The sequence below is a fragment of the Apaloderma vittatum genome, unplaced genomic scaffold (genome assembly GCF_000703405.1).
Source record: "Apaloderma vittatum isolate BGI_N311 unplaced genomic scaffold, ASM70340v1 scaffold7609, whole genome shotgun sequence".
NCBI classification, from domain to species: Eukaryota; Metazoa; Chordata; class Aves; order Trogoniformes; family Trogonidae; genus Apaloderma; species Apaloderma vittatum.
The window spans coordinates 82,003-94,928 of NW_009735717.1; the positions used below are offsets into that span (position 1 = coordinate 82,003).

At 36.2% G+C, this 12,926-nt stretch overlaps 1 protein-coding gene across 1 annotated transcript in view; it reads right to left on the minus strand.

The window, feature by feature from the left end:
* DNAJC10 (DnaJ (Hsp40) homolog, subfamily C, member 10) overlaps window positions 1-12,725 on the minus strand; it is a 21,341-nt gene extending 8,616 nt beyond the window's left edge. Inside the window, exons 1-12 of the mRNA XM_009876680.1 lie at window positions 12,525-12,725; window positions 10,764-10,929; window positions 8,897-8,947; window positions 7,657-7,739; window positions 7,333-7,464; window positions 6,413-6,506; window positions 6,109-6,186; window positions 4,831-4,874; window positions 4,353-4,490; window positions 2,918-3,007; window positions 2,049-2,162; window positions 1,178-1,292 (exon numbers count right to left, since the gene is read on the minus strand). Coding sequence (XP_009874982.1) covers window positions 1,178-1,292; window positions 2,049-2,162; window positions 2,918-3,007; window positions 4,353-4,490; window positions 4,831-4,874; window positions 6,109-6,186; window positions 6,413-6,506; window positions 7,333-7,464; window positions 7,657-7,739; window positions 8,897-8,947; window positions 10,764-10,929; window positions 12,525-12,725 — 1,306 coding nt within the window. The remainder of the gene's footprint in view (window positions 1-1,177; window positions 1,293-2,048; window positions 2,163-2,917; window positions 3,008-4,352; window positions 4,491-4,830; window positions 4,875-6,108; window positions 6,187-6,412; window positions 6,507-7,332; window positions 7,465-7,656; window positions 7,740-8,896; window positions 8,948-10,763; window positions 10,930-12,524) is intronic.
* Between the last annotated feature and the right edge of the window lie 201 nt (window positions 12,726-12,926).

Consider the following 12,926-nt stretch of genomic DNA (forward strand, 5'->3'; position numbering starts at 1 on the left):
TGACTCAGCACCAGTAGGCAAAGATCAAGTCTCTTCATACCCTTCATGTACATGTTTGTCAGCAGAAATGAGATTTTGTGTCTTGAAATGGACTAAGAACTTCAAGGTAATTAAATCTGAAGTCACTGCACAATGACTTACTAAGATTTATTACTGGTCTTAGATTTTAAACTGCTGAAGACCTTCAACACAGCATATAAAAATGTTCTAGATGCCATCTGTTTTGTAAATAGTAAACCAAACCACTCAGAACGAGTGCAATGTATTTCCCTTACACTTTGAATTCTACGCCATTATAAAAAGTTCTAAAAATGTTGTATATATACAACCCTTTCTTGGCTTCTCTGCAGGAGTGGAAATTGCAAAGAGTATGTTCCTGGCAGCAATCATTAGATGTAAGGAATCATCTTTTCTCCTTAGATACGACTAATCTTTTCTAAACAATCAAAATCTTTTCTCCTTTCTTCTTTATTACAGTACCGAACTTCTGAATGAATTCTAGCAAGCTGATTCTAATACTTCAGAGGCTGAAAACTGAGAACTAGTGCCACATTCTGGAGGAAGCTACATCTATTGATGCAAGCTACAGTTTTGCTTCAGGCTCATTTCGTCCAACCAGCATTTCTGAATGCTTTCAGCAGTACACAGTAAGAGTTCCAGCCTTCCCTGGAAGGCCACTGCTACTGTGGAAATGAAAGTAAGTCGTAGGACACAGATTTTCTTGGATGGAAGTCAACAAAGTATGGAATTTAGTGTGGTGACAGGTGAAATCAAATCCAAGTTCCTCAAGCTGGCAACACTGTATAACTAGCACGGTAAGCCTCTACGAAGGGTGTGCCTTGCAGCAGTCTTTGGCTATCCTACCCGGAGCAGAAGCTGTCCCAATCAGCTTCAGAGATTTAACTGGTACGTATTTATGTAAATGATGTTGAAATAGACATGACAGTAATGACAAAATATATCTCTTGGCATCTGATGACTGCTTACCCAGGAAAAAAAGAAAAAAACGAAAAAACAAAGGAAGCTAGGTTTGTGCAAGGCTACAGTAAGGTCAGAGGAAAAATAGCGAATATTAAAACTACAAAACTGTTCTTGGGAAAACAGATGTAGTTTGCCAAAGACAGCATAATTTCAAAGTGATTACGTAATTATTTAAACTTGCCAGAATTTCCCTTACCATGATGAATTTCATAATCTCCAGTTCCTTTTCCTTTGAAGACTGCTAAACAAGGCTGATAAACATACAGTTTGTTGCAGATGGTTGGTGAAGAAAGACAGTCAAACTTGCCAACCTATTTAACAGACAGTGCCATTTTAGTTAAGGCATTCTAATTTATATAGATTAACATGTTTTGAAGGGCAGTGAGAGTTAGGAAAAAAAAAGATAAAAATATGGTAAAGTAATAATCTTTTTATAAACAACAGAGGTCTTAAGATAGACTATGATGTTTGAGGAAAACCACTAGCACAGCTATATTGTTTGCTAACTTTAAATTTAAGGGCCAGAACAGGGAATAAAACCTTAAAGAATCCTCTTCCTCTCTAAATAGAATAGCAAGGAAGCAAAAAGACACCTAAAATAAATGTGACATTAAAATTCTTCTAGTCAATGCAACAGGTTTTTTAAAATACATACCTTATAGAATAACACAATCCATATGTCTTGAAATTTGGTTTCTTTTTATTAAGAAAAATTTCAAGAAAATTATAGAGTTTTCTGAATAATTAAGATAGAGTTCACATACATCAACATCATATTGAAGTACTAATGTTTAATTGTTAACTGAATGGGGTCTGCAGCAACATTTCTCAGGAGAGAGCAGATTTAAGAGATAATCTTTCCTAACTACTTCAATTTATTTAAACCATATGGGAAACTTCATTGCTTGCTTTAAAGTAAAAACTTCACTACAGGTCTACCATGGTAGTAAATCTCTTTTAGTGCTAGAAGTGGCAGGTGGTAGTAACAGCTAATAATAATGGAAAACATACTGACTTGTTATCTGAATATAAATGGTATTTAATACCAGATGAGTGAGCAGTCTTACCTGAATATGTTCATCTTTAAGTAAAAATTTAAGTTTCTTAAATTCCTGTACATTTGTTTTATCACTGTCCCCAAACTGGAAGAAAAGCAGCCATCGGTGATGAGCCAGGTGGTCCTTCAAAATGAAGGAAAAAACCAAAATGAAACCAAAACCAAGCAAAAGAAATATTCCCGACTTATACCAACTTGTAAATTCCTTTCATGTTTTATAAAGGCAAATGTCTAATTATTCATCTGACCTCCAAGTGACCTCTTCCTCCAATGAACAAATTCTTTAATGCAGTCTTTCCACTAAACTTTCTTTTACTGCATCATAAGCGGGAAAGAGGAAAAAATCTGAAAACAAAACTGGTTACAAGCTCTCCTCTATACATTTTGTTTCCAGGAGTGTTTCCTATTGCAGATCAAGCTGCTAAGTGTTACTGCAAGTGTGAAAAGAGGTCTCCTCTTTTTTTCCCCTCTCCCAGATACGAGTCGCATGTGTAACTTTTAATTTCAGTTCATACATAACTTATGGATTAACAAGTTGGGTTTTTTCTTACATTACTGACAAAATATCTTTGAAACAAAATTTTCTACAATATAGTTAATATAAATTTAACAAAAGTTTCAGTTGCAGAGTGAGTTGCAATGACAATTTCTGTGATTTTCTATTTTCCTATTAAATACACTCCCCCTAACTCTTGTTATTTTGCTAAACAAAAAAAGCAAACTTAATGTTAAACGATTTCAATTACAGAGAAAAAAGTAATTTTCAGTTAAATAAATACTAGGTTGTTGCGTCAACAGTATTTAAAAAATGTAAAAAGTAACAAAATATAAAAGCACATTATTTAAAGAAATCTTAACTTTTTTTTAAAAAAACATTACCTCTAATGATGCTGCAGAGATAATTTCAAAGTCTGGCAGATGCTGCATTATTTCCTGATATATTTCTCTGGCATCCAAGGAGTTAAGAAACTGGAAAGGAAAGTTAAGGGCGTTTATTATAAGGAATTACAAACGTCAACCAGATTGTTAATGATTAGTACTCAAAGTCTCAGGAAAATCATTCTGATTTGTTCCTTTTCATCAGTTAAAGTACAGTTAATTGTATGATTTTTGATCTTCTTTTCCATATATATAATTTCACAAACATCACTCTCAGAATACTGCATTTTTGGCCTATTTTCCAAAAATACTAAACTTAGAATACTGTATTTTGTCAAAACGGGAGCTAAAAGTCCCAAATTCAAATTTCAAGCCAAATTTTACAATCAAGTTTAAAGATTTCCAGTCTAGTCTTACAGCCTTCCTTAACTGCACTGTACAGATCTTCAAGTTTCAGTATTTTTTCAAATTTAGCAAGTAATATGAATCAGAAACTCCGAGTTGGTAGGTTACAAGGCTGAAAGTAGGTAGGTTACAAATTTAATTTGCTCCTTTGAAGGATAAAGATAACAGTAGTGACAACAAAGGAACAACTCGTGCTTCCAACTGAGAAATGTCTCCCATTGATTAAATCTACCACAGAAATGTAGGAGGTTGCAATATTAGAATAGAGCCAAACAGTGTAATTCACACTGACAGACATCGTAGGAGGGCTTTTACCACATATCTGTTCAGAGCAGCATTCCTCAAACTTCTGATACCTGGGGCATGTTCTTTTTAGAATAAAAATGGAGTGCACGTGGCAAAACACAGAAGAATTGAGGTTGGAAAAGACCCTTTAAGATCACTGAGTTCAACCACTAACCTAGCAATGGTCCACCACTAAACCATGTCCCTAAGCTCCACATCCACCCATCTTTTAAATACCTCCAGGGATGAGGACTCCACCACTTCCCTGGGCAGCCTGTCCCAGTGCTTGACAACCCTTTCCGAGAAGAAATTTATCGTAACAACCAATCTAAGCTTCCCTTGGCACAGCTTGAAGCCATTTCCTCTAGTCCTATGCTTGTTACTTGGGAGCAGAGGCTGCCAAGCTTGCCCAAGAGAGCTGGGAGGCAGCTTTAGGACCAGCTCTTGGGGCTGCTGCAGAGCACGGCCCACCCCTGGATTCCCACAGCTGCTCAGGGAGGCTCCTGAGGAGGTGGACAGACAGAGTTGCTGCTACCACAGCTCCGGCTCACTCTCCCAGCACACCAGCACACTGGGGACCACCTCCAGGTGGGATATAAACTCATACCAGGGCCTACAAGCTTAGAAGAAGGAAAAAGCACCTTTCAGTTTTATATAATCAATCTGGAAATTATTTATACATTCCTTTCCCATTGTCATCACCTTATTTTATCTAAACACAGAACAGTTGAGAAACAACTCGTACCAAAACGCCTCCTTTCTCTTTGTTATTTATGGTGGCTCCAGGTGGAAAGTATGCTGTAGTACTAGATGAGATATCTAAATTATCACAAAGCTCACCCTGAGTGCCACAGTCCATCCAGCCTACGTTAACAAGACCTTCCTGTAAGACAAAAAACACACAGAAACAAAACACAAAACCCCCCACAAAACTAAAGATTATTTTTCAATTTCAGGCTGAGAAATGCTTTTGAAGGTACTGACAACAAGCAACATTTAGAAAATGGAAGGAAACCACACTGTAATTCATTAGTTAACATTAATTAATATTTTATAAAATTTGATGTTATTCTAATAGCTACTAAGTCAAAATATTTCTGAAAATTAACGGGTGAAATTTTTGTTCCACTAAACTCAGAATTTTATCTACAACTTAATACTTTCACTTCTGTTATTTTGTTTTAAATGTAAGGGTAATGCTTTCAAAATTAAACACTGCTTACCAACATGCCAGCTAGCTTAAGGCGTGTTTGGTAACTCAAGCAATCTGCAAAATAAAAACGATTTATTTACAAACACAAACTTCAAATTAGTAATGCACTAAACCCACTCTTGTTTTGAATTACTCCCTTCCCTTCTGCAGAACTGACCATTTCAAAAGGCAGGCTTCCTGGCTATTCATCTGGTATTTCAGCATCTTAAAGTTGTATCAACACTTGACACTTGATGATTCTCTACTCTAAGTTAAAATCAACATGAATAACATTCTCTTGCTTCATCAACACAGAATTCTCATTTTAAAAAAAATTATATTTTATTTGCTATATTAAGACTGACTTTTAACACTTCTTAATCAATGTTTAAAAAAACAAAACAAACACCCAAGAGGTATCTACATACTGTCTTAGAAGGAGATTTCGATAGAAATACCACTTTTCTGTGATTCAAATAACAACTCACTATAATAAATATATAATATGCTCTAATTACCCATCCAGACTTTGAACAGTTACCTTCCGACGCAACTTTTTCTGAAAGATGCATCAACCTCACTTGAACTGGATTAAAGTTGAAAATAACAAGAAGGACTGCGACTTGAAATCAAGCTATTTACAAACGTAAATACAACACTGCAGCTTTGGTTATTTAATTCACAGAACAAAGGTCCCTTCCTAAGACCAAGAAATCTTTATTTGTCAAAGGTGTAGCACGTTTACGTAGCTCTACCAGCTAACCAAAGCAACTTTTTCAGGTACTGTACCCAACAGTTATCCCAAGAAAGCCAGTGACAAACAGCTACAAAAAAATAATGCAAATCTAAACTCTGTGATTACAGTGGTAAGAGCCAATTATTATGTCCGAACTTAAGAGAAAACAACTCATTTTTGAGTAGTGGTGGTTTAAAGGGAGATACATCCTTTCTTCTACTCAGTTCTCTCGACACGGTGGCTGCAGCCATGCAGCACCTGTCATTTGAGCTGGAGCTGGCAAGTGCAGTCAGAGGGAGGCCTTGTCTGCCCGTTCCCTTCCCGAGGGGCTCACACCGCCGTGCTGCCTGAGTGACTCACGTGACGGTACAGAAGCACAACAGCATAACCTTTCTATTAATGTCCCTTTTGTCAAACCGCCTCCAAAACGCACCTTAAATGACCCGCAGCCCAAACACTGGCATCAGCTAAGATGTTTTACAACTTTTTCTTGGAATCAAAAGGGATTCTGCCACTATAACAAAAGTACTCTTTTTCTGTTTGCTTTATTGGAAAAGTATTTAACACACCTACCCCCGCGTTCAGCACAGAAGGTGATCAGCCAACCAACACCAGAAGCAAATGAAGTTTCAATGGCATTAACAAAGTTTCCTAAGAGTAAAACGATTTGCATCAGATTGTGTGACTAGTTAAACATGACCATGAAACAAGGCTTTATATGTATATTAGCAAATTACAGTAAACTATTTTTAACCTCAAAAATAATACTTAGCAACAGCTGACAGATTCAGTTGTATAAAACATACTTTTGGCCATATTTTATATTTTAAAAGCAATTTAAAGAACAATACCCCAAGAAAAACCATGTGAATATTACCTGCCCATAGCTCAGTGACTGTGCTTGTAACATATTGCATGGCAAAGTTCTTTAAGCTCTCTTTTGACCTGTCTCCATAGTATTTCACTGGTTGCTACAGAAGACAAGGAATAAAGTTTACAAAACAAAAAAAAAAAAGAGAAAAACCAGCCCAAAGCAGGATTGCCTCTCCTAACTGTTTTCTCCCTCTTGTACCGAAATGTTCAGAATTTAACTTTAAATTTTTGCAAATTTTGTAAATTTTGTGATGTGATTTCTTTCCAAGTCCAGCAACACAAGGATGATTTAGAAACACCAACTCCCAGTGATTGTATTTCTGTTTAAATAGAAATTGCTTGCATCAGTCCATTAGTGTACGCACAGTCTCTGTGCTCAACCTCTCAGATCTTATCGCTGTCAAAATGTACCCAACTATTCAAGTGCAATTTGTACACCGCTCCTGGCACCGCTACTTGACAAGCAGCTATAAATCGTGACGTACATCATCCAACCAACACGGAAGAAAACTTGTGGAAGGAGTTGCCACGTTGCTCTAGGTATATGGTCATATTCTTTACGTTCAAAACCACAGACTACTCCTTGTATTTGAAAAGTCCATGATAGCACTATAAGAGAAACTGTTCAAGTAGACTCATTGCTTTGCTACAGCAACACTGCCGACTGTGTCCTCCCAAATCAGAAGTGATAAGTCGCAAGGTAACATGATTCCAAAAAATAGTATAAAGCAGACATCTATTTTTGAAGTTAACTTTGTAAATTAATTTAACTAAGGTGAAGGAAGATGAAAAAGTAATTTTTTATAAAGAATTCGTATATTGAAAGGAAAATCTTCATATAAACATCTATGACTGAACAAGAATTAAACAAATACTCTTCCATTTTTCAATCTTTCTAAAAACACTTGAAGTTTTATCACTTACCATTCCAGTTTTGAAAACATACAGACTGGGATAACTGTTAATCCCTTTAATTCGACAGAGCATTCTATTATCTCCACAGTTGACAGCTCCAATGCGTATTACTCCATCCATCTCCTTAGCAAACTCCCTCCACTAAGAAAAAGGGGGGGAAAAAAGAGGATATTTTTCTATAAAGATATAATGAAAAATCAGCACGTGTTTTATTCCTGGCACCTTGAATTGTTGTCTTTGGATTCAGCTTCAGTAAAAATCCACATCATTAAGTTTTATGCTTTTCAAAGCATAAAACTCCATTTTCAGAGTCACTTTGCTTGTTATACATACCGTAGGAGCTAACTCATGGCAGTGCGAGCATCGAGGAGAGTAAAAATTCACAAACCATAGTTCTCCTGAGTTAACAGCAGCATCTAGATGGAGAGAAGAAAATTTTAAGTTATGCATATCTGCAAAGTAGTTACATCTAAACCTGTACATTTTTACTGTATCGTTTCCCCCAAAAGCTGAATTAAGTATTTATACATCAGGCACAGTAACAGTAACTCAGATGGGAAAAAAGACTGCACCTCACTTGCACATACTCTCTCTTGTAGGCAAGTGCGCAAAACTGACAGCAACCTGACTTTCAACATCTGATCTATGAAGAATAACTGTACTCTTTACAGATTAACCTACAGATTAAGCCAAAATCTATGATAGTGTAAGCCTGGTTACCTTAAAAACAAAATACAAGTTTACAAGTCCTAAAAGATTTTTACCCACTAGAACTTTCCATTTCCTTTTATCACTTTATCTATTATCTGGGTTCCACCATGCAATCTTTTTATGTAGAATCCCTGCCTAATAGGGAAAAATGCAATCTAAAAATCCAATTTAATATAATTACCAGAGAAGTCAAGGGAAACATAATTAAATGCTCTTGCTTATGAAAGGAAAAAATAGGAACAAAATATACATGCACAGAGGTTATCAGCTTGAATTAGTTAGCTTTCAGTCTCTAAATTTTTAAAAATAATTTTTACAGTGAATTTTCTATGTTATGTATGCCTATATTAAGATATCCTTACAACCAAGACATCTAAGGAATGTGCAGATTCTGCAAATCAATTAACCAAAGTAAGACCAGGTTCTCATAGAGAGCATCATGAGGTTCTGCTATTAGAACAGTTTTCAAAACTGGTTGAGCATGTAGATGCAATCCATACAAAGAAAACTGTACTCAAAATAGAGATGAAAAATCACATAAAATACAGCATTTTTACTGTCTAGTGTCTTTTAGTTATCAACATCCTAGCTATAATTTTAATAGAAGAAAAAAAAGGATGATACCCTCACTGAAAAGTTATCTTTCCAGAGCTTGTTTTACTTAGCCGTGTATCGCCTTCTGGTCTACTGCCAGGCACCACTGACTGGACTTCACAGGAAAAAAGTTAATAAAAATATAATGAAACAACAGTTTTTTGTTTAGATATGTAATGTAAGTCTGTAGGTACACAGCACAGAACGTAAAAATTGTTACTTTGGGTTGCCATGTCGTCAAACAGGTAACTATTTATTTAAAACTTACCAAATTCTCCTCTATCCAATGTTATAATTTCAGGGTCATCATCATAAATACCTATTAAAAGAAAAAACAATTATTTTTTATTTTTACTGTCTTTAAAACAAAGAAACAAATGATCATTTTACTCACAAGACAGAAGACAGTACACAGTATACTTAAGTTGAAGCAGTAAGATGGCAAAGAGTTTTTATGACAAAGCTACTTTTGTTCAGTTCTAGGTAGCCTTAGTTTAATTTCTTGCTAACTCCTGTGCCCTCATGCTACAACAGCCACCATCAGAACAGAGCAGTTCTGGTGTTTTAGTAGACCAGCCACTGAGCGAGCAGCAAACTTCAACTACCACTGTTAGGGCACGAGTATTAGAAAGGACATCAACTAGTTACCGGATTAAAATTCAAGAAGCTTCAGCTCTCAGTGGGAGAGTTATGCACAAGGTCTGGAAGCTCTCACTTCTCTCAGTCTCTGAGTATCTAAACTGTTTAGATCACAGCGGCATCTCGGCCACAGGCTTTTCCCCTAACAGACCGTGTGCAGGCAGTGAGGCCAAGTGGACAGAATAAAGGCAAGGAAGACAGCTTTGCTAAGAAGCTCACCAGTCCTACCTAGAACGGCACTACAAAACAGGCTACTGCTTCGAGTACACAAGAAAGGGAGTGCAGAGATACCAGAAGTACTATTAGGCAGCATTATATTAGACTACTATGGCTACAGGTCTTTTACAGTACCTAACGTGGTGAGATGTCATTTCACCTGAGGTATACAAGGCTTCAATACAAATAAATAAGGAGAGAAATTAACTTCTATAGGTGATAAGGTACTTTTTATACTGCTATCCATTTATATATAATGTAATAGAATACATACACTCACCCATACATACATAAAAATATTATATATATATAAACACACATATTAAACATACAAATACAGATACTCTCCAAACAACTTATTAATAGACTTTCAAGGATATTTTTTCTCAGCCAAGCAGTTCAACTTCAAGCAGGTAAAACTTCTTAGATCTGTTTATCTGAAGAAATTTTAAGATAATTTCCCCATTTCCCTATGAGAGTTGCACCTCTGGTTTATTCAGTTTCAACTGGACACTAAATCAAACCAATCAGACATTAATTTTTTTGGAGTAAGACATATTAAATCATATTACAACAGAAAAATGTTGGCAAGGTGGAGGTTCATTTCAGCTTTTTCTTTCATATCAATCAAAACTATGTTCCTCAGCTTATTTTAGCTTATTCCTGTTACAGCAGCTCTGAGAACGGTTCATCCCAGCCCCTCCCTACAACTACCTAAAATTTGTCAAGACAAACATAAACTCACTTGCCTCGAGATCATTTTAGCTATGATTCTGTTTTTTTTTTTTAATTATTTTCTACTACCTCTTTACCAATCTCTCCTTGTCTAACTGCATATAAAATAGGTTTGACAGTGCAAAAAACTCCTCTCAAAATCCACTTGTGAATACTTTAGCTAAACAAAAAAGGTTTTCCTGCATTAAAGAGTTAAAAAGAATACTGACGGAATGTTAACACTGGAATTTAAGTAAGAAAAAGAAAAAAGCTTTGCACTTTAATAAAAAACCAAACACATGAAGTTACACAACCAACAAAAAAGTAAGCAGCAGGGACAAAAGGCTAGCTAAATAGATTATTACATTTTTGGTACTTTTGGGTAGCCATTAACAGGGTAAATAAAAGATTGAGTCAAGACAGAAAATGACAGCTACAGCAGAACAATAGAGCAGGCATAGATCTGAAAAGAATACATCTGAAATGAGTGAAAAAGATCTGAGATCTGAATATTGCATTTGCTTGTGACTGTTTTAAGCAAATCACAAATATACACCATAACTTACCAAAATCATAGCGATAAAAGTGCCAGCTTTCATAACGACCTCCTTGCTGCTGATCTTCAAGACCTTTCTCTCCATATTTATCATACTTCTTCCGTAGATCTTCATCTTTGAGTACTTCGTATGCTCTATTTATTTTCAAAAAATTTTCATGTGCGTTTGGATCGTTCTATGTAAGAAAAACTAAAATTAGCAAGCAATTAAAAAATCATATTGTACATATAATGCTGAGAAAATAATCTTTGGAAGTATTTTTATATCCCTACTAAAGATGTCAGTTGTGATGGAAGCAGACATTACACAGAGATCTCCAAATAAGCTACTGTAAAGTTCTCTTTTCCTGAAGCCAGATGGATTTTCTCATTTCTTCATCCTCACTAAAGTACCAACTGATACACAAAGCGAACTGGTAGGAGGCCAGTGATCCCTCTTCTTTCAACTCTCTTTCTTCACTGGAAATAAAAAACTCAACAAGTACTTAGGAATGAAGACTTACTGTTTCCTCTATATTCTACTCTCCTAGAACCCCGACTTGTTCAGCTGGAAAATCTCTGCTATAAAGACAGATTCATCCCTTCTGATCTTAAGGTGTAGACAGAGGCTGCCTTTTTTTATATGAAAAGCATTCTGGTTCTAGGTAGCTTTGGAATCAGAACAGTGAAAAATCCGCAGACGTGTCTTTAGCCCCAGTTTGGGTTCTGAGCTGGTGCAGTATAACACTAGTGAACAAAACTTGGAGCATTCTCCCCCAGCCTTTTAACTTCTGCTTACACATTTCCTTCAAGACACTTTTTCTTAAAGATTCTTGCCTTATTTACCACATGAAATGAATTTCCGTTATGGAATTTGTGTAATGACTTCATCTTCTATCTATCATCTTTAATGCTGAAAATAACCTGTTGAAAAATCTTTAGTAATATTTGCATACTTGGAAACTCCAGAATCTGACCCAAAATGTTATTATTTTGAAGGCATTATTAACCCAAGGAAAACAAAACGCATGGTTAATAGCTACAAGTTGGCATTTCTAACTTTGTTGAGATTTGGCTTTCTCCTTGTCATGTTCAAATCCATTTTAACACATCAGCACCTCAGAAACTTCAACATTGTGCAGGCAAGCCCTGATCTTTTACAGAACATTGTTGTCTTTCGGGGCTCTGTGCAGGTGAAGTTGGACACATAAAGATCCAAATCCTTATGTTTCCTGTGAATTTCTAATCTTGAGGAAGAACCGGTAACACAGACTGAACCGTTCCAAGTCTTCTCTCTCTAGTTATTCTACAGCTCCTTATTACCCTCCCTCGTTATGTCTTGGCAGTCCCAGAATTTCTGCTTTGTCCTATTTGATACTTGGAGATCGATGTCTCAGTATAGGCTGGTGGTGTTTGCTGTTTAAATGAGACTTCATGTTAGGGAAACAGTAAGTTCCTCTACGCTAAACAGAAAGAGACAAACTCATTAGTTTACCAATAGAGTAATACGGTGCAGACCTATCTTTATTTACAAAACTATAATTGAGAATGACGTGGTCTTGACAGTTTTTTTACTACAGCTACTTAACATGGTCCAAATTCAACAGAACTGTGTATAACCAGCCTATCCTTCTTTGCAATTTTTCTCTGCAGAAAACCTGAGCTGAACCATGTTATCAGGTGGTTACCTCACAAGGACAGAGAAACGTTTTAGATGAAACAAAACCACTTTTTGTTTAAACATTAAAATCCGTTACCTCAACAACTTTGACCTGTTAAGGATGTAACTCACCTGATTTTTATCAGGGTGCAACTTTAATGCCAGTTTTTTGAATGCTTGTCGTATTTCTCTACTGCTTGCTTCTCTGGATACTCCAAGTAAACTATAGTAGTCCTGATCAGTGCACACAAGAACTATTACACATACTAAAACCAGCCATAAGGACCTTTTGAAGTATCTGATACAATCTCCTTTGGATACTAAGAGCTCCATCATGAAGCTTTTGGAAAATTCACGAGTTCCAATCCGAGCACGCTTCGGGAAGAGTCTCGGTAAAACTGGCAACGTTCAGAAGCACAGCCGGAGCCCTTTGAAATGCTGGTTGTCCTACTTCATGTGACAAGTCTTGCAAAAAGCCATAAGGACCTTTTGAAGTATCTGATACAATCTCCTTTGGATACTAAGAGCTCCATC